This window comes from Oncorhynchus gorbuscha, linkage group LG13 (assembly GCF_021184085.1).
Source record: "Oncorhynchus gorbuscha isolate QuinsamMale2020 ecotype Even-year linkage group LG13, OgorEven_v1.0, whole genome shotgun sequence".
NCBI lineage: Eukaryota > Metazoa > Chordata > Actinopteri > Salmoniformes > Salmonidae > Oncorhynchus > Oncorhynchus gorbuscha.
Window position 1 is genome coordinate 64871255 of NC_060185.1, and position 27766 is coordinate 64899020.

Below are 27766 nucleotides of genomic sequence, written 5' to 3' on the forward strand. Positions count from 1 at the left end.
GCATATGCTGAGGCAGTGAAGAAAGTATAGGAAGATGGGTCAAGGGGGTGGGATCTTGAGAGGAGTTGTGTGTGTAGTAGATCTGTACCAGTACTGAGGGATAGGCCAACAAGTGATTTATGTTTCAGTAAGATTGGATTTTTAGCATTTATAGCAATGGTTATCAACTGTATTGCAGAAATAGAGGTTGTGGTGGCAGCTGCATAGAGGTATGTGGGTGTGACTTGACATCAGAAGAGTTACAAGGTGTGTTAAGTGGTGGTGTCCCATCCTTTCAGCTTTTGGCCTGAGGTAGGATTAAATATATTTAAATAGTGGAGTAGGGTGGTGTTATTTTTTATCATTATTATTTTATTTTGTTTTGTGAGTGTAGTGTTAGATGGTAGAGTATTTAAAAAAAAAAATTTTTTTAAGCAAAGTATAAGTGAGTACTCCAGTCTAGTAGGTGGCGGTAATGCAACATAGATTAGATGCCAACCGCCGTTTAACCTAATCGAAGAAACGTTGGACCACTATTCCCATTAAACTAGTGCGCAAGTCATTTTCGGAAGTAATTAGTGCGCTTGCGTGAAACAAACGGTCGCGCGCAATATTTGAGTTTTGTTTGTTTGATTGATTTCGTGCCTGGGGAAAAGATAATACGTGGATTTTTAACTATGTAGCTATCAATGGCAAAATCTTCCAACCTGACGAGGACAGATTTGGACTCTTCATTTGAAAGCCAGTTGTCAGTTTCAAGCCGAACTTCTAATAGAAGTTTGCGAGTGGCAGAGACGGAAAGAAGAAAGAACCAGACCGGGGATCCATTTGTACTTGCGCTGAAGTACTTCTCAGAAGGTAGCAAGAGAAGCTAACGTTTGCTAGCCTGCTAGTATAACATTGCTTGCAGAAGGCAAGCGTAGCTAACGTTAATGTTATAGCTACCTTTTAACCAAAGTGAACTAGCTATTTGACCGTATGGCAGCCCAGTTTATTGCTATGTGATCTTATCAGACCCCGCCCCGTCTTCTTGTTTTGGAAACACCCTTTTATTTATCTTGGACACAACATAGGAACAACTATTACAGAGACTGCGGATGTTGTGTTCCAAAGTGACCTTTTACTGTAACTTATTTTGCTGACGTTAGTTAGCTAATGCATAACCAGCGTGGGTGGGGTATGGTTAGACTGAACAAGGAAAGGAAGGTATGTAGTATGCCCAATTTGCAAGTGATCATTTAGTTGCGAAGTACAACAATTGCATATATAATTTATTATTCAACAGATATTTATTTAATGCTAAGGTTAATCACACATAAACAATAAGAGGATATCTAGCTAACGTTATACATAACGTACAAAATAAATACAATCATGTGATTCGAAATGTTACAGCTGGATGTTACCTACTAACATTGTTTGCTATTAATGAAGTACATTGGAATTCAATAGCTAACTAGCTAGCTACAGTAACTAAACCGCATCCAGTAACAGAATGTCCATGGCTTCACATGAGCTGTTTGTTTCCTAGTGAAGGCAGGTACCCCATGCGCGGGGAACGATGTACTGAAGAGGAACCTGGTGCTGGTGGAGAGAGTGGGGCTCAGTCGAGGACTGCCTCCTGAGGCCATCTCCATCATGTTGGACTACGCTATGAGCTTACGTATGGGTACGAACAACCAGCAGCCACTGCAACTACAGACTGACATGAAATTTAGATTTACACTATGCTGAATTAATTTGACCATACATAACATTTCAGCGCTTTCTCTTCCCTGAGCAGGAGGTGTGACGTGTGTTCGGGTCCTGAAGTTTCTAATCCCCGCAACCGTGGTGCCACAGGAGGCTGTTGTTCGAGCAGTGTCGTGGTTATGTGTCGGCAAGATGGCAATCAGCACACAGGTAAAGAGCTCCTCTGTCTCAAAGGTCTATAAGTCACACTCACAGATTTAAAGGTTGACACTGAAGACTGAACGTAACATTACAGTACTAGTTTCATCAGGATTGCTCTGTGTACTCTTTCCCTATACGTGCTTGAAACTGGTGTTATGGGGTGTGTTCCAGGTTCTTTTCCTTCGGTGGGTGCTGACTGTTTTCGACTTGATCGACTCCAAGGACCATCTTCGAGCCATCTATGGCTTCATCTTCAGCTTTGTGACTGAGGAGAATTTGGTATGTGCAGGAGTCGTATCCCCCCCCCCCCGCTCCGATGATATCAATGAATGTCTTGAGTTTTTACATTGGCATTAGATTACATTGGTATTTAAATAACGATTGTTGTTTCAGTCTCCTTACATCTGCCATTTGCTTTACCTTTTGACAAGGAGAGAAAGTGGTAAGTGACTTCTTGTTACTCAATGAATCATTACCATATGGTCCAAATTGTTCCTGCAGCACAACATTGCTCTTAGTTTTTTCTTTTCTTTCTGTCATAGTTCAGCCATTCAGAGTCAGAAAACTGTTAGACCTCCAAACTAAAATGGTAAAACAAATAATGTTTTTTTTTAATGTTGTTTTTTAAGGTGTTGCCAATTTAATACAAGTGAATGCATGGGAGACATCTAACAATTGTATTACTGTTATGAAATAGTTTGTGATAAATGGCAGGAGGAGAAAATACTTGCATATTGTTTGTAGCTCTCTACATAATCCCCATAAATAGTTCATCCTCAGTACCATTTATCTGTAGTTGCACTCTGTAAATGATTGCTGCATCCATCAACCTGAGAGCGGAGTCACCGCTGTGAGCATGTTGCACTGAGAGTTTCATTAATTTCCTCTCATCTTCTGTCTCCCCAGGGCAGGCAGCCGTTCCTGTTGCACTTGCTGTCATTGTACAAAGTGTTTTACCCCGAGTTGGTGACGCTTGCTCTTCCATCACGAATGAGGGTTAGTACACGGATCACACCTAGTGACCTCTTTCCATTGCACAAACCACACTTTGTTGTTCACCAAACATCAGGTTTAAGGTCGATTTCATCCATATCCGATCTGGAAGTGAACTGAAAATCCAATTCTCTTCATTGAAACCCTGACAAACATCTGTAATGTCAACGTGTATCTTTTCGGCTGTCGTTCAGAGTGGGTTTAAGACCTACAATTCCACGTGGAAGGTGGCGCTCTGTGCTGTCCAGAAGAGGAACAACGGCCAGGTGTCCTCTGACATCAGCCTGTCCCTCAGGCTCAAAGACGAGACCAACTCCAGAAAGAGGGTAAGGCCATGAGCTATGGCACACCACTGACAAGGAGACAGATTACCTTAAAACAGTCTTTATAAGGGGACTTATTGCTAATGTATAGCACACAAAAAAATACTACATTTTTTAAATCATTAGGGGTCAGGACATTTTGGCCTCCGTAGACCATGAGACTCATTGAGTCAACTGCCCTCCTTGCATTTTGGATATATCTGGAAATATACACTGTATGTGGCACTGTCATAACCTAATGAACTGTTTACAATATACTGACATTCCTATCAGAAATTTCATCACCTGGAGTTACCGTCGTTGAGCTCGTCTATCCAGAGCAACTCCTCTTCCAGCAGAAGCAGGAAGGTGTTCTCTCTGGAGCAGCTCCACTCCTTTCCACAGCTGCTGGACAACCTCCACTGCATAGAGGTAACTCTCTCTCTCTCTCTGTCTCGCTTTCTCACTATCTCGTTCCGTCTCCCTGTCTCTCGCTCTTTGATCTCTTTTTCTCTCACACAATCCTGATTATTCACACAATGGTATGGCCTTGAGGTACCTTGTTTTGAGACAGATGGAAGGTGAGGATTTAAGCAGGATGGATATACTGTGTTTTAAGGTTGGGCGATGTCAACTTTTTTCCAATCGTGATTATGTACTCATAAAACATTGTAATATGCAATGGTATTGCCCCCTTTTGGCCAACCCCCCAAAAATACTTTGTTGTAGGTAGCGTAAGCTAGCACTAGTTGGCTGTACCTGTACCTGCACCTAAACTCCAGTATTTGTCATCCTATTGCCTGTTCTCCCCCTTTTTAAATAGTGAGCCAACATGTTTTCAACACTCAACTCGTTTTCTCATGCGCTTTGGAACATCAAATCGCAGTACATGTGAATCGGCACATAAGTATTGTGATAATATTGTATCATGAGGTCCCTGGCAATTCCCAGGCCTAGCTATAGTGCAAAATTGCATGCTACAACTGGACAAAACAAATAAAAAAATTAAAAGCTGTAATGTCTTAAATCAATAACTATTCAACCCCTTTGTTATGACAAGCCTAAATAACTTCAGGAGTAAACATTTGCTTAACAAGTCAGTAAAATTGCAGGGACTAACTCTGCAAGCACAGATTCAATGACAAAGACCAGGGGTGTTTTCCAATGCCTTGCAAAGAAGGGTACCTATTGGTAGATGGGTAAAGCAACCAAAAAAAAGCAGATATTGAATATCCCTTTGAGCATTGTGAAGTTATTAATTAGATGGTGTATCAATAAACCCAGTCACTACAAAGATTCAGGTGTCCTTCCTAACTCTGTTGACAGGTGATATTTAAGCCAGTTAGTTTTATGGCTGTGATTGGAGGATGGTTCAACAACATTGTAATTACTCCATAATACTAACCTAAATGACAGAGTGAAATGAAGGAAGCCTGTACAGAATAAATATATTCCAAAACATGCATCCTGTTTGCAACAAGGCTGTAATGTAATACTGAAAAAATGTGGCAAAGCAATTCACTTTTAGTTCTGAATGCAAAGTGTTGTGTTTGGGGCAAATCCAACACATCACTGAGTACTATTCTTCATATTTTCAAGTATGGTGGTGGCTGCATCATGTTATGGTTATGCTTGACATTGGCAAGTTAGTTTTTTAGGATAAAAATAAAAGGAATAGAGCTAAGCACTGGCGAAGACCTAGAGGATAACCTGGTTTATTTTTTCCCCAAGAGACACTGGGAGAGAAATTCACCTTTCAGCGGGTCAATAACCTAAAACGCAAGGCCAATTCTATACTGGAGTTACTTACAAGATGACATTGAATGTTCCTTAGTAGCCTACTTACAGTTTTGACTTAAATCGGCTTGAAAATCTATGACAAGACTTGAAAATGGCTGTCTAGCAATGATTAACAACTAAATTGACAGAGTGAAGAGTTTTGAAAAGATTAATGGGTAAATGTTGCACAATCCAGGTTTGTAAAGCTCTTAGAGACTAACGTCTCTAACAAATATATTTTAATACTATTTTATAGCGTATGAATACTTTCTGAAGGCACTGTATATAAACTTGAAAAAAAAATAGGTTTAGGCTATAAGGCCCACACATCTGACAGAGAGAGAGCGAGAGAGAATATTCTGACTGGACATTTTGCTCTGCTTTGGTGGAATTCTCTGCTCTGCCTAGCCTACATTCCCCTCTTGTGCTCTGTATATAACATATCCAGAGCTCCAGTCAAGTTTAAATATACTAAACCATCATCTGTCACATCACAATGTCACCATTGGCGATGGCTGTCAATCATTGTTGATAGACGATGTTATAGTAATATCACCCCACCCACCCTACTGCTTTTCTTAGCTGTAAAAATCAATTATTGAAGGTGTCCAGCACTGCCCCTTTCACTTGTAATGTCTTTTTAGGGCCACATGGGGGAGCTATGTCACCAGCACAGTTTTGCTTGTATTAGAACAGAACTAGGGCTCAACTTTCTCTCCCACTCAATATGATGGCTAGCATTGTCAGTGCAATTTGTTTGTTATTATCCGGAGCCATAAAACAGATTCATGAGCTCGCTCCATGTCGTTTTGTTTTCTAAATTTGTCATTGCTCTGTTAACAGACTATATCAGGGTTCGATTATCCCGAGTTATTCATTAACTGGCCAACAAAGATGTATCACATGGAGCCACATTGAGAAAGTTATAAATTGTTGACAATTACAAAATGGCCGCTCGCAAATACTGTTTGCTTGTCAGATACATTGACCTGATCGAAACAGATACACTGCTGTGAAAAATGATTTGGCCCTTTTCTAATTTTCTTTGCTTCTACATATAATAATTCAAGTATTTAAAAAAATATCTTCAACCAAAACCATGAGTGAACAAATACCACAACAATTACATATTTCATAAACAAAGTAATGCAACACCCTATGTCCCTCTGTGAGAAAAGTAATTGCCCCCTTACATGCAATAACTGGTTGTACCACCTTAAGCTGCAATGACTCCAAGCAAAGGCTTCCTGTAGTTGTTGATCAGTCTCTCACATCGCTGTGGAGGAATTTTGTCCCTCTTCCGTGCAGAACTGCTATAACTTAGCGACATTTGTGGGTTTTCAAGCATGAACTGTTCGTTTCAAGTCCTGCCACATCTCAATTGGGATTAGGTCTGGACTTTGGCTAGGCCATTCCAAAACTTCAAATGTGTTTCTTTTTAGCCATTTTCATGTAGACTTGATTTGTGTTTTTTCATAAGAGTCTTGCTGCATGTCCCAGCTACGCTTCAGCACACAGACGGATGACCTGACATTCTCCTGTAGAATTCTGATACAGAGCAGAATTCATGGTTCCTTGTGTTAAGGCAAGTCGTCTAGGTCCTGATGCAGCAAAACATCCCCAAACTACCAACACCATGCTTGACCGTTGGTATAAGGTTCTTCCTTTGGAAAGTGAGCAATCACTGTAGCTGTTTACCCCATGTTAGTAGCCACATGTACATTGTCAAATCAAAACCCAACCTTCATGTACACATTGATGCACAGATGTTCCAAACTCAGTTTTAGACAAGACTGACTTTATGACCAAAATGATTCTATTTATAATGTGTAGTCAATTTTGACACTATTATAGTTTCTTACTCATATCGATGCCACAGGCTGTTTTCAAGGGGATTTGTTGCTTTTTAAAGGCATTTTTTGTTGTTGCTATAATCACTGATCAGGCTTTGAAGTTGGTCTGAAAATTCCCTTTTTGTTTGAAATTTAACCAATAATGCGCATTCACTAATAATGACTAACTTCTTGTAGTAGGCATGATAGAAAATGAACACAGGTATAGAAAATGAACACAGGTCTCATAAACAATCTCTCAAGCACAAGCCCACGTGCTAATGAGTAGCCAGCTATTTCAGCCAACTTGGATCTATTTTATTTTAAATTTTACCTTTATTTTACTAGGCAAGTCGGTTAAGAACAAATTCTTATTTTCAATGACTGCCTAGGAACAGTGGGTTAACTGCCTGTTCAGGGGCAGAACGACAGATTTGTACCCTGTCAGCTCGGGGATTCGAACAACAAGGTAGAACAGTTGAATTGTTATAAACACACCCATCTGCTTGAACAGCATGCTAGCCTGTCCACTTTGTTCAGATGTTTAAATCAAGTGGCATACATGATTTCTCAGAACATGTCGCCAATTCCTTATCTAATTGTGTTTTGTGCTTATTGCGCTTTTATAAAACAGACTAGACAGCTTGTATAACAGTCTTTGGCTAAAATGCTGTTAGCGGTACGTGGTACCGCAATACTGTGCGACACAAACTGAGTATTACATTTCCAGAATCAATGTTCCTTGGTACTCCTGTTTTTGCAGTGCCTGCTTTGTGCACAATTTGAGGAGTTAAAACATTAAAAGGGTATCGTTAGAAAGGTTAACGCAATGGAGAGGTCAAATGCTTTTTTAAGAACTTCGGTCCGTGGACTACGGAGAGAAACAATATGGTGCAGATTGACGCCATGTGCCGTCAAGTGATGCTGGAGATGGTGGGTCTGGGCAGGTGTGATGTAGTTGTCGTTTGTAAGTATGTCTTGTATTATTTATAAAATAAAAAAGGTTAACTTCCTCTATTCCAGTAAAATAATGTCTCAATGTGTTTTTGTTGTCCTATTGACCGATTCTGTTGGACCAAACCTCAAATGCAAATAGTGAGTTGTCGGATATTATTCATCCTGATCAGACAGGTTTTTTTCATGGAAGATACATTGGATATAAGACAAGTATTTTAATCAATAAAATGCTATGAAAAATCTAGGAAACCAGGTCTGGTATTCATAGCAGATTTTGAAGGCTTTTGATCAAGTACGACTAGAATTAATATATAAATGTCTAGACCATTTTAATTTTGTAGAATGTCTTATACAATGGGTTAAAGTTATGTATAAGTAACCCCAGGTGCAAAATAGTAAATAATGGCTACTTCTAAACTGTCGAGGAGTAAAACAAGGTTGCCCACTGTCGGCATATCTATCTATTATGGCCATCAAAATGTTAGCTATTAAAATCAGATCCAACAACAATATAGATTGGCTTGAAATTCAGGACTTTAAAACAAATGCAAATAGTCTGTGTAGCCATTTGATTAGATGCTTGGGGTTAGAAGCTGTTTAGAAGTCTCTTGGACCTAGACTTGGCGCTCCAGTACCGATTGCCGTGCGGTAGCAGAGTGAACAGTCTATGACTAGGATGGCTGGAGGCCTTCCTGTGACACCGCCTGGTATAGAGTTCCTGGATGGTAGGAAATTTGGCCCTAGTGATGTACTGGACCGTACGCATTACCCTCTGTAGTGCCTTGTGGTCGGAGGCCGAGCAGTTGTCATACCCGGCAGTGATGCAACCTGTCAGGATGCTCTCGATGGTGCAGCTGTAGAACCTTTTGAGGATCTGAGGACCCATGCCAAGTGTTTTCAGTCTCCTGAGGGGGGAATAGGTTTTGTCGTGCCCTCTTCACGACTGTCTTGGTGTGCTTGGATCGTGATAGTTTGTTGGTGATGTGGACGCCAAGGAACTTGAAGCTCTCAACCTGCTCCACTACAGCCCCGTCGATGAGAATGGGGGCGTGCTCGGTCCTCCTTTTCCTGTAGTCCACAATCATCTTCTTTGTCTTGATCATGTTGAGGGAGAGGTTGTCCTGGCACAACACGGCCAAGTCTCTACACTCCCTATAGGATAACTTGTCGGTGATCAGGCCTACCATTCTCCTTTTTTCCCCCTTCTGATGACCAGGTGGCGAATCGCATCTCTGCATGTCTGGCAGACATATCAGTGTGGATGACGGATCACCACCTCAAGCTGAACCTCGGCAAGACGGAGCTGCTCTTCCTCCCGGGGAAGGACTGCCCGTTCCATGATCTCGCCATCACGGTTGACAACTCCATTGTGTCCTCCTCCCAGAGCGCCAAGAACCTTGGCGTGATCCTGGACAACACCCTGTCGTTCTCAACTAACATCAAGGCGGTGGCCCGTTCCTGTAGGTTCATGCTCTACAACATCCGCAGAGTACGACCCTGCCTCACACAGGAAGCGGCGCAGGTCCTAATCCAGGCACTTGTCATCTCCCGTCTGGATTACTGCAACTCGCTGTTGGCTGGGCTCCCTGCCTGTGCCATTAAACCCCTTCAACTCATCCAGAACGCCGCAGCCCGTCTGGTGTTCAACCTTCCCAAGTTCTCTCACGTCACCCCGCTCCTCCGTTCTCTCCACTGGCTTCCAGTTGAAGTTCGCATCCGCTACAAGACCATGGTGCTTGCCTACGGAGCTGTGAGGGGAACGGCACCTCAGTACCTCCAGGCTCTGATCAGGCCCTACACCCAAACAAGGGCACTGCGTTCATCCACCTCTGGCCTGCTCGCCTCCCTACCACTGAGGAAGTACAGCTCCCGCTCAGCCCAGTCAAAACTTTTCGCTGCCCTGGCCCCCCAATGGTGGAACAAACTCCCTCACGACGCCAGGACAGCGGAGTCAATCACCACCTTCCGGAGACACCTGAAACCCCACCTCTTTAAGGAATACCTAGGATAGGTTAAGTAATCCCTCTCACCCCACCCCCTAAGTTTTAGATGCACTATTGTTAAGTGACTGTCCCACTGGATGTCATAAGGTGAATGCACCAATTTGTAAGTCGCTCTGGATAAGAGCGTCTGCTAAATGACTTAAATGTAATGTAAATGTACCACTGTTGTGTCGTCGTTTAAACTTTATGCCTGGCCGTGATTGTGCAGGAGGGGACTGAGCACGCACCCCTGAAGGGCCCTCGTGTTGAGGATCAGCGTGGCGGATGTGTTGTTACCTACCCTTACCCAACAGGAAGTCCAGTATCCAGTTGCAGAGGGAGGTGTTTACTCCCAGGGTCCTTAGCTTAGTGATGAGCTTTGAGGGCACTATGGTGTTGAACACTGAGCTGTAGTCAATGAATAGCATTCTCACAGGTGTTCCTTTTGTCCAGGTGGGAAAGGGCAGCGTGGAGTCCAATAGAGATTGCGTCATCTGGATCTGTTGGGGTGGTATGCAAATTGGAGTGGGTCTAGGGTTTCTGGGATAATGTTGTTGACGTGAGCCATGACCAGCCTTTCAAAGCACTTCATGGCTACGGACTTGAGTGCTACGGGTCGGTAGTCATTTAGGCAGGTTACCTTAGTCCCTGTGCTTAAGAACAAACACTATGGTGGTCTGCTTGAGACATGTTGGTATTAGACTCGGACAGGGGGAGGTTGACAATGTCAGTGAAGACACTTGGAGTACATGAATGCCCTGGTAATCCGTCTGGCCCTGCAGCCTTGTGAATGTTGACCTGTTTAAAGGTCTTACTCACATCTGCTGCAGAGAGCGTGATCACACAGTTGTCCAGAACAGCTGATGCTCTCATGCATGTTTCTGTGTTACTTGCCTCAGCGAGCATAGAAGTAATTTAGCTCGTCTGATAGGCCATGTGTCACTGGGCAGCTCTGAAATAATATGATTAAATTCAAATATTTGTATTTAAATCATTTTGTATATTCATGGATTTTATTTTTAAGATGTGTATCTTCGTTAATGATATTACCAATGGGAAAGGTGGAGTTATGTCACATGTGCAGTTAAACACACAGAGTGGGGAGAACAAGTATTTGATACACTGCCGATTTTGCAGGGTTTCCTACTTACAAAGCATGTAGAGGTCTTTAATTTTTATCATAGGTACACTTCAACTGTGAGAGACGGAATCTAAAAAAATCCAGAAAATCACATTGTATGACTTTTAAGTAGTTCATTTACATTGTATTGCATGACATAACTATTTGATCACCTACCAACCAGTAAGAATTCTGGGTCTCACAGACCTGTTTAGTTTTTCTTTAAGAAGCCCTCCTGTTCTCCACTCATTACCTGTATTAACTGCACATGTTTGAACTCATTACCTGTATAAAAGACACCAGTCCACACACTCAAATCAAACAGACTCCAACCTCTCCACAATAGCCAAGACCAGAGAGCTGTGTAAGGACATCAGGGTTAAAATTGTAGACCTGCACAAGGCTGGGCTACAGGACAATGGGCAAGCAGCTTGGTAAGAAGGCAACAACTGTTGGTGCAATTATTGGAAAATGGAAGAAGTTCAAGATGACAGTCAATCACCCTCAGTCTGGGGCTCCATGCATGATTTCACCTCGTGGGGCATCAATGATCATGAGGAAGGTGATGGATCAGCCCAGAACTACACTGCAGGACCTGGTCAATGACCTGAAGAGAGCTGGGACCACAGTCTCAAAGAAAACCATTAGTAACACACTACGCCGTCATGGATTAAAATCCTGCAGCGCACGCAATGTCCCCCTGCTCAAGCCAGCGCATGTCCAGGCCCGTCTGGATGGTCCAGAGGAGGAATGGGAGAAGGTCATGTGGTCTGATAAGACATAAATAGAGCTTTTTGGTCTAAACTCCACTCGCTGTGTTTGGAGGAAGAAGGATGAGTACAACCCCAAGAACACCATCCCAACTGAAGCATGGAGGTGGAAACATCATTCTTTGGGGATGCTTTTCTGCAAAGGGGACAGGACGACTGCACCGTATTGAGGGGAGGATGGATGGGGCCATGTATCGCAAGAACTTGGCCAACAACCTCCTTCCCTCAGTAAGAGCATTGAAGATGGATCGTGCCTGGGTCTTCCACCATGACAACGACCCGAAACACACCGCCAGGGCAACTAAGGAGTGGCGCCGTAAGAAGCGTCTCAAGGTCCTGGAGTAGCCTAGCCAGTCTCCAGACCTGAACCCAATTGAAAATCTTTGGAGGGAGCTGAAAGTCCGTATTGCCCAGCGACAGCTCCGAAACCTGAAGGATCTGGAGATGGTCTGTATGGAGGAGTGGGCCAAAATCCCTGCTGCAGTGTGTGCAAACCTGGTCAAGAACTACAGGAAACGTATGATCTCTGTAATTGCAAACAAAGGTTTCTGTACCAGATATTAAGTTCTGCTTTTCTAATGTATCAAATACTTATGTCATGCAATAGAATGCAAATTAATTACTTAAAAATCATACGTGATTTTCTGGATTTTTGTTTTAGATTCCGTCTCTCACAGTTGAAATGTACCTATGATAAAAATGATAGATCTCTACATGCTTTGCAAGTAGGAAACACTGCCGATTTTGCAGGTTATCAAATACTTGTTCTCCCCACTACACTGCCGATTTTGCAGGTTTTCTTAATAACAAAGCATGTTGAGTTCTGTAATTTTTATCATAGGTACACTTCAACTGTGAGAGACGGAATCTAAAACAAAAATCCAGAAAGTCACATTGTAGGATTTTTAAGAAATTAATTTGCATTTAATTGCATTACAGTAATCGATAATATTTCAACTGGACCGTAGCTTTTTCAATAGGAGAGAGAGAAAATGTCTGCTCCAAGGTGTTGGCGATGCAAAACTCTGCTGGCACCCAGCCATCCACTGGCGCGATGTGATCGTTCTTGCTCATTTTTCAGAATAAAAGGCTGAAACTGTCTAAAGACTGTTCACACCATGTGGAAGCCATAGGGAAAGGAATCTGGTTGATATCCCTTTATATGAAGGGAAGGCATGCAATGGAACAGGGAGCTTTCAAAATAAGAGGCACTTCCTAGTTGGATTTTCCTCAGGTTTTCGCCTGCAATATCAGTTCTGTTATACTCACAGACAATATTTTGACAGTTTTGGAAACTGTAGAGTGTTTTCTACAATTATATGGATTTTCTAGCTTCTGGGCCTGAGAAATGGGCAGTTTCATTTGGGTATGTTTTTCATCCAAGCATCAAAATACTGCCCCCTACACTCAACAAGTTTTAACAAACTATAGTTTTGTCAAGTCTGTTAAGACATCTACTTTGTCCATGACACAAGTAATTTGTCCAACAATTGTTTACAGACAGATTATTTCACTTATAATTCACTGTATCACAATTCCAGTGGGTCAGAAGTTTACATACACTACGTTGACTGTGCCATTTAAACAGCTTGGAAAATTCCAGAAAATGTCATGGCTTTAGAAGCTTCTGGTAAGCTAATTTACATAATTTGAGTCAATTGGAGGTGTACCTGTGGATGATTTCAAGGCCTACCTTCAAGTCAGTGCCTCTTTGCTTGACATCATGGGAAAATCAAAAGAAATCAGCCAAAACCTCAGAAAAAAATATGTAGATTTCCACAAGTCTGGTTCAACCTTGGGAAGCCTGAAGGTACCACGTTCATCTGTACAAACAATAGTACGCAAGTATAAACACCGTAGGACCATACTGCCGTTATACCACTCAGGAAGTAGACGTGTTCTGTCTCCTAGAGATGAACCTACTTTGGTGTGAAAAGTGCAAATCAATCCCAGAACAACCGCAAAGGACTCTGAAGATGCTGGAGGAAATGACTACAAAAGTATTTACATCCACAGTAAAACTAGTCCTATATCGACATAACCTGAAAGGCCGCTCAGCAAGGAAGAAGCCTCTGCTCCAAAACCGCCATTAAAAAAGCCAGACTACGGTTTGCAACTGCACATGGGAACAAAGATCGTACTTTTTGGAGAAATGTCCTCTGGTCTGATGAAACAAAAATAGAACTGTTTGGCCATAATGACCATTGTTATGTTTGAAGGAAAAAGGGGGGGCTTTATGTGGATGTATTGAAGCAACATCTCAAGACATCAGTCAGGAAGTTAAAGCTTGGTCGCAAATGGGTCTTCCAAATGGACAATGACACCAAGCAAACTTCCAACGAAAAAATTAATAAATACAAATAAAAATAGTGAGTTGAAACTGCTTGTCATAGAGGAAGAAGTGATCTTGAGAAGGTGAAACTGCTTGTCATAGAGGAAGAAGTGATCTTGAGAAGGTGAAACTGCTTGTCATAGAGGAAGAAGTGATCTTGAGAAGGTGAAACTGCTTGTCATAGAGGAAGAAGTGATCTTGAGAAGGTGAAACTGCTTGCCATAGAGGAAGAAGTGATCTTGAGAAGGTGAAACTGCTTGTCATAGAGGAAGAAGTGATCTTGAGAAGGTGAAACTGCTTGTCATAGAGGAAGAAGTGATCTTGAGAAGGTGAAACTGATCATTGATCTTGAGAAGGTGAAACTGCTTGTCATAGAGGAAGAAGTGATCTTGAGAAGGTGAAACTTGCCATAGAGGAAGAAGTGATCTTGAGAAGGTGAAACTGCTTGTCATAGAGGAAGAAGTGATCTTGAGAAGGTGAAACTGCTTGTCATAGAGGAAGAAGTGATCTTGAGAAGGTGAAACTGCTTGTCATAGAGGAAGAAGTGATCTTGAGAAGGTGAAACTGCTTGTCATAGAGGAAGAAGTGATCTTGAGAAGGTGAAACTGCTTGTCATAGAGGAAGAAGTGATCTTGAGAAGGTGAAACTGCTTGTCATAGAGGAAGAAGTGATCTTGAGAAGGTGAAACTGCTTGTCATAGAGGAAGAAGTGATCTTGAGAAGGTGATTGGAAGGTACACACAGCCTACAGTCATTGACCACCGCACAGGAGTGTAGGAACCAAAAGGAACATGAAAACATGTGGGCATAAACACTTTATAAAAAAAAGTATTGCGATACAGGCAATTGGAATATCGCACAAATACATACATTTGAATTAATCAGTTTCATTCGATATATCACCCAGCCCCACTTTAAACTACTACTAGTTTGATGGTTGTAGCCATCAGTTGTCCCATTAAAAATCACCCATATTAGCACACTTATTTCATTTCAAACTTCACATTTTTCTAGTATAGGCTACTTATCGTAATGAATGATATCAGCAAAATGTGTCGATCATTTGCTGTTTATCGTCCCAGCTCTACCTCAATGAGCCAACGTGTGCAACAAGCCATTGTGACAGCACTTACTACTTTTTATGGCATCACGGCAACTAACGCTGTGCAGGACGTCAGACAAACAGATCAGCTAGTACTGTTGGATCATGCAGTGCAAACAAATCAGCAGCGGCATCGTTGAGGGATCACTGATTCCTTAAGATAGCCCCCCCCTCCCCTCCAATCATTAAAAGCAGTCGTTTCTCACACGACCGATGCCGTTGTTCCTTAGTTATGGGAAGACTCAGTCATGTCTGTTGACAATCGGTCTATTTTCTTCTTAATTATTATGCTTAAATTCCCATATTACCAGGCAGCTGTTCACACAACAGACAGACAGACCACTCCGTGTGGAGAAATGTCTGAATGCTGCCTGCAACAGACATATCCATGATGGCTGTAGTATGAGGATTAGTAGATGTGACAGATTTAGTCCAGTCAGTGACAGAAAGATTGCTCATCCAATGAATACAAGGACACTGGCAACAGAGATCCTCTTATTCAATAACATGAAGACTTCAATAATATAATGCTAATCTCCTGACATGAAGCTGTTCAGAACATGATGGAACTTTGGAGTTTGATGGTCTCTGTGTTTGTGGTTAAGTGGTGGGTTTCATGAGTATAATGATAGTGTGTTTTTAAGGGTGGTGGGGTTTGATGGGGTTTGATGGGGTTCATACTGAGTGTGTGTGTGTGTGTTGACTGGTTTAATAATAATCTCCCCCTCTTCCACAGCTCCCATCCCAGATGGGTTCTCTGCTGGGCTCCAGTCTGGCCCTCTGTTACCTGGACTACGTACAGGATGACTCTGCCTTCCTCCGACTCAACTTCTGGCTGGGCAACGCCCTCCATGAGGGTAAAACCATGAACTAACCATTCACCAACCGCTACGTCTTCCCTCCATTGTCTCTCTTACATTGTGAAAGAGGGAAGTAAATAAAGAAAAAAGCACAAAACAATCAAATCTCTGTACCCTCCAAATGGACCCTCATCAATTCCCAGTAGGCATAAAGCAATAGTCTGAAAAGCTTTTATGAAAAGAAAGAGTGTTGGTGTCAATGTTGTAGAACTAACAAATCTGTCTTATCACTTATTTAATAAAAAAACATTTTTTGGGGGGGGGGGTTGTTTCAGAGTTTCTATACTGCAGAAGGGACGGGAGCTCTGGGAGTTCGTCCGAGGCACTCCACTTCCTCAACAGGTTGCTCTCCACACAGCACTTCCTCCAGGTGAGCCTTAGCCCCCTCATCGCTGCCATCCAGGCCCCTCTCACCTCCCGTTCCCCTCCCCTCTTTGCCAGATCTGTATCTATAAGAGTGGGTTAAACTCTCTCTTTTCTGCTCTCACTTCTCCCCTTCTGTTCATTAATAAATTATGCCACAGTCAAACGCTAATTTGAGATGCATATGTTTTGTCTCCCCCCTCCTCCTCAGGAGGGCTTCTCCAGCACAGAGGGCTTCCTCTACAAGTTCCTGAACGTTTGGGATGGTTCACTCCTCCGCCCCCAGATCCTAGGCTTGCTGAGTGACATCCCTGTGGTCCCCAGTTCCTGTGAGTAGGCCCTGTTTGCTTGGCTGCCTCACGCTAATTTCCTCCAGTATTTCTTTCCCCTAATTAAACAGATGAACTGTAACGGGGGGAAGGGGGGCACGTGACTACGTTTCCCAGGCTTCCTGGCATATGCTGCCAGCTTGCAATGTGCTGGGGTTTGCATGGTTAGGAATGTTGAGTTCATTACTCTCCCCATCTCTCCCAGGTATCAGCCAACTTCTGTTTGAGCCCCTCATGCAGCTATTCTTCACCTCCACGCTCTTCTTCAAGGTAATAGTAAACAGAATCCCTGGAAATAGATCCTGCTTTGATTCAAACTTAAGAAGATTGCATCATACCACCATATCCATGTACAGTCCAGCTATCAGCAGTCTAATCCCGGGTCGTATTCATTTCGTACCAAACAGAAGAAAACGTATTGAAACGGGGATCAACTACATTTGACAAAGTTTTGCTACAGTGTGCCTTAATGAACACGACCCCGTTGTAGTTCTAACTATCCCTTTTGTTTTTTTCCACTTTGAATATGTTTAAACTCCAACACCCCTCTGTTGTCTGTCCTCTCTAGTGCAGTGTGATAGATTGTCTGAACAACATGCTGTTGAAGTGGCTGACCTGGCACTCTGTGTATTCCCTGGAGGATGGCCTGGACATCAGTCTAAACAGCCACACACCCATGTGAGTCTCACTGTCCCTGTCCCACTCACTCGCTCAGATGCGTCCCTGTCCCACTCATTCGCTCAGAGACGTCCCTGTCCCACTCAGTTACTCACTCACTGTCACTCACTCACTGTCACTCACTCACACTTCCAGCACCTCAGCCCCGTAACTTTTTTGAGTTAAAGATATAGAGTGCATTTGAAAAATATTCAGATCCCTTCCCTTGTTCCACATTTTGTTATGTTACAGCCTTATTCTCAAATGAATTAAATACAAAATGTTACATCAATCTACACACAATATCCCATAATGACAAAGCGAAAACAGGTTTTTAGAAATGTTTGCAAATGTATTTAAAAAAATCAAAAAACAGAAATACCTTATTTACATAAGTATTCAGCTGAGCTCAGGTGCATCCTCTTTCAATTGATCATCTTTGAGATGTTTCTACAACTTAATTGGAGTCCACCTGTGGTAAATTCAGTTGATTGGACATGATTTGGAAAGGCACACCTATCTATATAAGGTCCCACAGTTGACAGTGTATGTCAGAGGAAAAACCAAGCCATGAGGTCAAATGAATTGTCCGTATACCTCCGAGATAGGATTGTGGTGAGGCACAGATCTGGGAAAGGGTACCAAAAAGTTTCTGCAGCATTGACGGTCCCCAAGAACACAGTCCTCATTCTTAAATGGAAGAAGTTTGGAACCGCCAAGACTCTTCCTAGAGCTGGCCGCCCAGCCAAACTGAGCAATCTGGCGAGAAGGGCTTTGGTCAGGGAGGTGAACAAGTACCCGATGGTCACTCTGACAGAGCTCCAGAGTTCCTCTGTGGAGATGGGAGAACCTTCGAGAAAGACAACCAAGATTTTCTGGTCTGATGAAACCAAGATGGAACTCTTTGGTCTGAATGCTTAGTATCACGTCCCTGCTTCTACATCTGCATTGCTTGCTGTTTGGGGTTTTAGGCTGGACTTCTGTACAGCACTTTGTGACATCAGCTGATGTAAAAAGGGCTTTATAAATACATTTGATTGATTGGAGGAAGTCTGGCACCATCCATATGGTAAGTGGTGGTAAGATCATGCTGTGGGGATGTTCTTCAGCAGCAGGGACTGGAAGACTAGTCAGGATTGAGGGAGAGATGAACAGAGTAAAGTACAGAGAGATCTTTGATGAAAACCTGCTTCAGGATATCAGACTGGGGTGAAGGTTCAACTTCCAACAGGACAACAACCCTAAGCACACAGCCAAGACAACGCAGGAGTGGCTTCGGGGAAAAGTCTCTGAATGTCCTTGGACTTGAACCTGATCGAACATCTCTGGAGAGACTTGAAAATAGCTGTGCAGTGACACTCCCCATCCAACCTGACAGAGCTTGAGATGATCTTCAGAGGAGAATGGGAGAAACTCCCGAAATACAGGTGTGCCCGGCTTGTTGTGTCAGACCCAAGAAGACTCGAGGTTGTAATCACTGCCAAAGTACTAGGGCAAGGGTAACTAGTAAAGGGTCCGTTTTTTATTTTGAATCCATTTGCAAAAATGTTTAAAAACCTTTTTGTCATTACGGGGAATTGTGTGTACATTGATGAGGGGGAAAATGTATGTAATCCATTTTAGAATTAGCCTGTAATGTAACAATGTGGAAAAAGTCAAAGGGTCGGAATACTTTCTGAATGCACTGTATTTCACTGTCTTCCTCTCCAGATTTCTAACTCTTCACAAACGCCCAATCGAAAACCATCAAGGTTAGAGGTCTCCAATACATTTTTATTCCCTTCCCATTTTCAACGTAATCTCTGTAGGGAAACTCAATGAAACGTGATGCTTAAATCAATGGCTGCAGTGTGTGGTTGGCCGCCTCCTCTCAACCTCCTCGGTATATCCTCAGCACTGTCCTTTGGAACGCTGCATCGGAATGAACTGCAGTCTGTGTGCATCTCATAACGCCCGGCCACATTGCTTCACACTCAGCGCTGATTTGGTTATAGTCTTTTATTGCATTAACCAAGATGGAAGGGTCTTCTGAAGGAGAAATTCATATGATCCAAGGGCAAAGACCCCGTTTTGACGTCTCAGTAGTCCCATGCATTATTGCGACTCATGCGCTTCCCTCATATTATGGCCAGTGTTTTGTGTTGTATAAAGGTTTACAGTATGTAAGTACCCTGCCTTCCCAGGAACATGACTCTGTCTGGATTCATGGATTCTGTCATGGAGCTGGTGCGTTTCGTGGGCCGCCTGGCCACAGTGGGGCTGCAGCTAGAGGGCTGCCACTCCCTGCTCCTCAGCTTCATCCTGGACTTCTACGAGACGGTAATCAATCCAGATTATGCCAATGCATTTAATACATAAAGAAAATACAAATACCGTGCACTCTTGTGATCACAAAGGGAGAATGTTTGATCTTTATAAACAGTTGATCATCGTAATCGCATTCATTACAAGCAGAATGCACTATGTCAGTTTTTATATATTCATGCTCCATTTAGAAAAAGATACTTAAGATTTTCGTTCTGTGGTGTTGACGTGTGTGTCCCTGTGCCTCGGTGCGTGCCGTGCAGGTGTGTGACATGTTCCTGAAGTATGGGCTCCCCCTCGTGGTCATGCCCCCTGCGGGAGTGTTCTACCCGGCTCTGTTCGCCACCGACCCCGTCAGCGTGGACCGCCTCAGCTACATCATGTACAGGTGGGGAGGAGTGGTGACGTCAACCCCGTTACGATCATGTCAACACCAGTTCTGACGGCATTGACGCTGGGACTCGACACTATCACGTTAGCATGTCATCTTTCACTCACAAACCATCACTGTAATGTCGTGTGCAAAGCAGCAACATGGATGTCAAACATTCTCGTGTGTGTGTGTGTGTGTGTGTGTGTGTGTGTGTGTGTGTGTGTGTGTGTGTGTGTGTGTGTATATTTGCCACATCAGTTTTGCACATCGAGAGACTGAAATTTTATATATATATATATATATATATGTATGTATATATATATATATATATACATACATACATACATACATACATATTTACACATACGTATGTATGTATGTATGTATTTGAAGTGAATGGTAAGCAGTCTTGATGCAGCACGCCAGAACATTGCATTTATGATTCATGATAATGAAGGGTCCAGGATGCAGAATTGCACTAAGATCCATTTTCCCGGAGAAAGTGTTTTAAGGCCATGAAGAATGCAAACGGCATGCCTTTCTGAAGCATGAATATCTTGTCGCACAAATTGCTTGTATCCTCTGTATACTGAGTATAACAGTTCAACCAAGTGTTACACATAAAACATACCTCTATAGCATGACAAAAGAGCACTGCTTTTAATAAAACAGGCCAAAGATCTGGTCTGATGTACATTTACTGCGACTATGGTTGTTGTTTTATTTATCGTAAAATATTCTGCTCGCAATAAATGGCCTTTTGGATAGATGTTGTTTACATAACATGGAAAGCAATGTGGTTGTTTTTCTACCCTTAAACAGACAGTCATTGCTGTTTTTTCAGGTACAAGAAGAATCTGACCTCTGCTAAGTGTCAACAACAGGAGACCAAGGTAATGAAAGTTCTCACTTTAAGATACGTTTTCTGCTTTGTATGTTTAAGTGTTTTTGCATAATCAAGCCATTCAAGGCTCCTCAAGTGGCCACTTCTACCAGTCCACATGATGAACAAAACTATTAGAATTAAGTGCTAATAAAGAAAAGCCAATTTAGGTGGTTACTTGTTCAAACCAAAAACACACAAATTACATTTTTCATTTTGTATGCCAATTCTAGTGTATGAAGTAAATGTTATTTTCAAGTAGGTGCTGCCAATTACACTGAACAAAAAATACAGTATGTAAATGTAATATTTCATTTTTTAAAATTTTGAATACATTTGCCAAAATGTCTAAACCTGTTTTTGCTTTGTCATTATGGGGCATAAAAAGCTTATTTCTCTCAAATTTTGTGCGCAAATTTGTTTACATCCCTGTTAGTGAGCATTTCTCCTTTGCCAAGATAATCCATCCACCTTACAGGTGTGGCATATCAAGAAGCTGATTAACAGCATTATTATTACACCGGTGCACCTTGTGCTGGGGACAAAAGACCACTCTAAAATGTGTGGTTTTGTCACGCAGCACAATACCACAGATGTCTTAAGCTTTGGGGAACGTGCTATTGCATTTAAGTCATTTACATTTAAGTCATTTAGCAGACGCTCTTATCCAGAGCGACTTACAAATTGGTGCATTCACCTTATGACATCCAGTGGGACAGTCACTTAACAATAGTGCATCTAAAACTTAGGGGGGGGGGTGAGAGGGATTACTTATCCTATCCTAGGTATTCCTTAAAGAGGTGGGGTTTCAGGTGTCTCCGGAAGGTGGTGATTGACTCCGCTGTCCTGGCGTCGTGAGGGAGTTTGTTCCACCATTGGGGGGCCAGGGCAGCGAACAGTTTTGACTGGGCTGAGCGGGAGCTGTACTTCCTCAGTGGTAGGGAGGCGAGCAGGCCAGAGGTGGATGAACGCAGTGCCCTTGTTTGGGTGTAGGGCCTGATCAGAGCCTGGAGGTACTGAGGTGCCGTTCCCCTCACAGCTCCGTAGGCAAGCACCATGGTCTTGTAGCGGATGCGAGCTTCAACTGGAAGCCAGTGGAGAGAACGGAGGAGCGGGGTGACGTGAGAGAACTTGGGAAGTTTGAACACCAGACGGGCTGCGGCGTTCTGGATGAGTTGAAGGGGTTTAATGGCACAGGCAGGGAGCCCAGCCAACAGCGAGTTGCAGTAATCCAGACGGGAGATGACAAGTGCCTGGATTAGGACCTGCGCCGCTTCCTGTGTGAGGCAGGGTCGTACTCTGCGGATGTTGTAGAGCATGAACCTACAGGAACGGGCCACCGCCTTGATGTTGGTTGAGAACGACAGGGTGTTGTCCAGGATCACGCCAAGGTTCTTGGCGCTCTGGGAGGAGGACACAATGGAGTTGTCAACTGTGATGGCGAGATCATGGAACGGGCAGTCCTTCCCCGGGAGGAAGAGCAGCTCCGTCTTGCCGAGGTTCAGCTTGAGGTGGTGATCCGTCATCCACACTGATATGTCTGCCAGACATGCAGAGATGCGATTCGCCACCTGGTCATCAGAAGGGGGAAAGGAGAAGATTAATTGTGTGTCGTCTGCATAGCAATGATAAGAGAGACCATGTGAGGTTATGACAGAGCCAAGTGACTTGGTGTATAGCGAGAATAGGAGAGGGCCAAGAACAGAGCCCTGGGGGACACCAGTGGTGAGAGCGGTGGTGAGGAGACAGATTCTCGCCACGCCACCTGGTAGGAGCGACCTGTCAGGTAGGACGCAATCCAAGCGTGGGCCGCGCCGGAGATGCCCAACTCGGAGAGGGTGGAGAGGAGGATCTGATGGTTCACAGTATCGAAGGCAGCCGATAGATCTAGAAGGATGAGAGCAGAGGAGAGAGAGTTAGCTTTAGCAGTGCGGAGCGCCTCCGTGATACAGAGGAGAGCAGTCTCAGTTGAATGACTAGTCTTGAAACCTGACTGATTTGGATCAAGAAGGTCATTCAGAGAGAGATAGTGGGAGAGCTGGCCAAGGACGGCACGTTCAAGAGTTTTGGAGAGAAAAGAAAGAAGGGATACTGGTCTGTAATTGTTGACATCGGAGGGATCGAGTGTAGGTTTTTTCAGAAGGGGTGCAACTCTCGCTCTCTTGAAGACGGAAGGGACGTAGCCAGCGGTCAAGGATGAGTTGATGAGCGAGGTGAGGTAAGGGAGAAGGTCTCCGGAAATGGTCTGGAGAAGAGAGGAGGGGATAGGGTCAAGCGGGCAGGTTGTTGGGCGGCCGGCCGTCACAAGACGCGAGATTTCATCTGGAGAGAGAGGGAGAAAGAGGTCAGAGCACAGGGTAGGGCAGTGTGAGCAGAACCAGCGGTGTCGTTTGACTTAGCAAACGAGGATCGGATGTCGTCGACCTTCTTTTCAAAATGGTTGACGAAGTCATCTGCAGAGAGGGAGGAGGGGGGAGGATTCAGGAGGGAGGAGAAGGTGGCAAAGAGCTTCCTAGGGTTAGAGGCAGATGCTTGGAATTTAGCATGGTAGAAAGTGGCTTTAGCAGCAGAGACAGAGGAGGAAAATGTAGAGAGGAGGGAGTGAAAGGATGCCAGGTCCGCAGGGAGGCGAGTTTTCCTCCATTTCCGCTCGGCTGCCCGGAGCCCTGTTCTGTGAGCTCGCAATGAGTCATCGAGCCACGGAGCGGGAGGGGAGGACCGAGCCGGCCTGGAGGATAGGGGACATAGAGAGTCAAGGGATGCAGAGAGGGAGGAGAGGAGGGTTGAGGAGGCAGAATCAGGAGATAGGTGGGAGAAGGTTTGAGCGGAGGGAAGAGATGATAGGATGGAAGAGGATAGAGTAGCGTGGGAGAGAGAGCGAAGGTTGGGACGGCACGATACCATCCGAGTAGGGGCAGTGTGGGAGGTGTTGGATGAGAGCGAGAGGGAAAAGGATACAAGGCAGTGGTCGGAGACTTGGAGGGGAGTTGCAATGAGGTTAGTGGAAGAACAGCATCTAGTAAAGATGAGGTCGAGCGTATTGCCTGCCTTGTGAGTAGGGGGGAAGGTGAGAGGGTGAGGTCAAAAGAGGAGAGGAGTGGAAAGAAGGAGGCAGAGAGGAAAGAGTCAAAGGTAGACGTGGGGAGGTTAAAGTCGCCCAGAACTGTGAGAGGTGAGCCGTCCTCAGGAAAGGAGCTTATCAAGGCATCAAGCTCATTGATGAACTCTCCGAGGGAACCTGGAGGGCGATAAATGATAAGGATGTTAAGCTTGAAAGGGCTAGTAACTGTGACAGCATGGAATTCAAAGGAGGCGATAGACAGATGGGTAAGGGGAGAAAGAGAGAATGACCACTTGGGAGAGATGAGGATCCCATGCCACCACCCCGCTGACCAGACGCTCTCGGGGTGTGCGAGAACACGTGGGCGGACGAAAGAGAGCAGTAGGAGTAGCAGTGTTGTCTGTGGTGATCCATGTTTCCGTCAGTGCCAAGAAGTCGAGGGACTGGAGGGAGGCATAGGCTGAGATGAACTCTGCCTTGTTGACCGCAGATTGGCAGTTCCAGAGGCTACCGGAGACCTGGAACTCCACGTGGGTCGTGCGCGCTGGGACCACCAGAGTAGGGTGGCCGCGGCCACGCGGTGAGGAGCGTTTGTATGGTCTGTGCAGAGAGGAGAGAACAGGGATAAACAGACACATAGTTGACAGGCTACAGAAGAGGCTACGCTAATGCAAAGGAGATTGGAATGACAAGTGGACTACACGTCTCGAATGTTCAGAAAGTTAAGCTACGTAGCAAGAATCTTATTGACTAAAATGATTAAAATGATACAGTACTGCTGAAGTAGGCCAGCTGGCAGTGGGTGCGTTGTTGACACTACACTAATCAAGTCGTTCCGTTGAGTGTAATAGTTTCTGCAGTGTTGCTATTCGGGGGCTAGCTGGCTAGCTAGCAGTGTTGTTTACGTTACGTTGCGTTAAAAGAACGACAATAGCTGGCTAGGGAACCTAGAAAATCGCTCTAGACTACACAATTATCTTTGATACAAAGACGGCTATGTAGCTAGCTAAGTAGCTAGCTACGATCAAACAAATCAAACCGTTGTACTGTAATGAAATGAAGTGAAAATGTGATACTACCTGTGAATGCGACCGAGTAGTTGAGTTCTATACAGAAGACGTTGGCTAGCGTTGGCTAGCTAGCAGAGTCACCTACGTTAAGGACGACAAATAGCTGGCTAGCTAACCTCGATAAATTAAGATAATCACTCTAAGACTACACACTCTAAACCTAAACAACACAATTATCTTGGATACGATGATACGAAGACAGCAAAGACAGCTATGTAGCTAGCTAACACTACACTAATCAAGTCGTTCAGTTGAGTGTAATAGTTTCTCCAGTGCAGCTAATCAGTGGACGTTAGCTAGCTGGCTAGTGAAGACTACGTTAGGACGGCGAAATACGATAATTACGCAATTATCTTTGATACAAAGACGGCTATGTAGCTAGCTGAGAAGAAATTGCTAAGATTAGACAAATCAATAATAATGAAAAGTTATACTACCCGCGGGAGCGAAGTGCAGATGCGACCACTCGCTCCAACCGGAACCGATTGCAGGAATGTCCACCAGAGCTATTGCCAGATAATTGAATGTTAATGTCTCTACCATAAGCCGCCTCCAACATAATTTTAGAGTTTGGCAGTGCGTCCAATCGTCTTCCCAACCGCAGACCACGTGTAACCATGCCAGCCCAGGACTTCCACATCCGGCATCTTCACCTGCGGGATCATCTGAGACCAGCTAACCGGACAGCTGATGAAACTAGGTTTGCACAACCAAAGAATTTCTGCACAAACTGTCAGAAACAGTCTCTGGGAAGCTCATCTGCGAGCTTGTCGTCCTCACCAGGGTCTTGACCTGACTGCAGTTTGGCGTCGTAACCGCCTTAAGTTGGCAAATGCTCACCTTCGATGGCCATTGGCACAATGAAGTAGGCTCTTCACTAATGAATCCCGGTTTCAACTGTATTTGGCAGATGGCAGACAGCGTGTATGGCATTGTATGGGCAAGCGGTTTTGGCTGATGGCAACGTTGTGAACAAAGTGCCTCATGCATAAGCTATGGGCAATGAACGAAATTGCTACCCGGACTATTTGCATTGTGTGCCCCTCCCTAAACCCTCTTTTACGCTACTGCTACTCTCTGTTCATCATATTAACCATATTAATCACTTTAACCAAGATGCACTATTCATTCAGCATGTGTCACAAGCTGATTGAGTGTTTAAACTATATCTCCATTGCTCCCTTTTTCCTCTCTTCTTTCTTGTCATCCCCCGATTGCAGCAGGCGTTTCACATCAGCAGGCAGACGTGCCAGGAGTTTAACCACTACCTGCTCTTCATGGTGAGCTGCCTGTGGAACTCCAAGATGTTCCTGCCAGGCACGGCCATCGAGGTAGACCAGGAGCTCTTGGTTCTCAGCAAAGTGCCCGAGCCCTGGACCAGCTTTGACCTCAACCACCACCCTGCCTTCCTGGGCTGTGCCCTCGAATTTCACCACAAGGTGAGTTTAGATTTAATTCATTTTCGTGATCATTTGATTTGCATTGTGATTTACATATTGAAATTTGCCAGGCATTTTATAATGTTCACATCTGTGAAACTAATATATATATTGTATATAATTTCCATAAATGTCCACATAACTGTTTTTTAAATGTATTTTATTTAACCTTTATTTAACTATGCAAGTCCGTTAAGAACATTCTTATTTACAATGACGGGCTAGGAACAGTGGGTTCACTGCCTTGTTCAGGGGCAGAACGACAGATTTTTACCTTGTCAGCTCAGTGTTTCGATCTAGCAACCTTTCAGTTACTGCCTCAACGCTCTGACAACTAGGCTACCTGTGCTCAGTTTACATATGAAGTCTAATTTCCAAACTTCAAGAGAGCAGCCATCCTCTCCAGTTGAGTTAATCAAGTTTAAGGTCGGACAAGGGGATGAATGTGGTATAAATGTATATTTCATAGAAGATCAGAATCACAGTTTATTATTCATGGGTGTTGCATGAGACTTGAGTTTTCATCATGTTAAATAATCCAAGTACCTTTTGGTCCGAAACCACTGCAACACTGTTCTACTGAGGGGGGGTAACTGTTGAATATGAATAATTCTCTCTTTATCAGTGTTGGCCAGAGAGGAAGGACATAGACTTCAATTCCATAAAGGTACCACAGTCTTATTACTTCTTCTGTTTTTTGTTGTTGTAATGTACGTGCACTGATGTGCGTTTGAAGTGTGCCATTCATTTTTCATGATCATTTCTATTGATCAGCGAGCCACAGGCTCAGGTATGGGAGTCCTGGATGGCCTGTATGTAGTTGATGATCTGTAAAGCTGTCTGTCTTTCTGTCTGTAGGCGGCGAAGCAGTGGACCTGGTACATGGAGTTCCTCTTCTCTCAGGGCTTTCAGGGCCTCCAACAGTTTGCCCAAAGTAGCCTCAAACGCCGCTCTGCGGCTGGGATCAGTGGCCAAACAGGCAGCCAGCCCACAAGCAGGTAAACGACATGCCTAACGGGAGGATGAAACAGAAAACACAAAAGACTCTGACACTTCTCCCTGTTGTAAAATACTTGTACATGTTGTATCTATTGCCGTATTCTCCAAGGAAAGATTCACAAGAGACTTGAGTGTCTTTGTCTCTGTAAATAGCCACTATTTCTAATCCTGACGGCATTTGATTTAGTTTTGTCCATATTTGAATTATGCTTGGTGCTGTCTGTTTTTTCTATAGCTTACCTATCTATATAATTTCAGTGCAACTTGCACATGAATAAGAATACATTTTATCTCATTTGTATTTTTTGGGACAAAAGCATCCCCCTGATCTGTTAGTAAATTGAAAATGTGAATATCCTTTCTATTAAAAACCATTTGTAGAATTGAT

The 27766-nt window shown here is 43.8% G+C and overlaps 1 protein-coding gene across 3 annotated transcripts; it reads left to right on the forward strand.

Moving 5' to 3' along the window:
* The first annotated feature begins 551 nt into the window (after positions 1-551).
* On the forward strand, positions 552-27765 carry cenpi (centromere protein I). 3 transcript variants are annotated; one of them, XM_046295359.1, is made up of 20 exons: positions 552-837; positions 1511-1648; positions 1763-1881; positions 2044-2151; positions 2266-2314; positions 2415-2461; positions 2779-2868; positions 3060-3191; positions 3462-3599; positions 15777-15897; positions 16176-16270; positions 16475-16592; positions 16798-16862; positions 17161-17270; positions 19433-19568; positions 19817-19941; positions 20771-20819; positions 26161-26379; positions 27005-27046; positions 27238-27765. In XM_046295359.1, the coding sequence occupies exons 1-20, from the start codon at positions 669-671 to the stop codon at positions 27379-27381; spliced, it is 2214 nt and encodes a 737-aa protein (XP_046151315.1). In that variant the 5' UTR covers positions 552-668; the 3' UTR covers positions 27382-27765. The 3 variants fall into 3 exon arrangements, with proteins under 3 accessions (XP_046151315.1, XP_046151316.1, XP_046151317.1); XM_046295360.1 differs by having other exon boundaries at positions 26164-26379; XM_046295361.1 differs by lacking the exon at positions 552-837 and adding an exon at positions 887-1185.
* Position 27766: the final 1 nt, after the last annotated feature.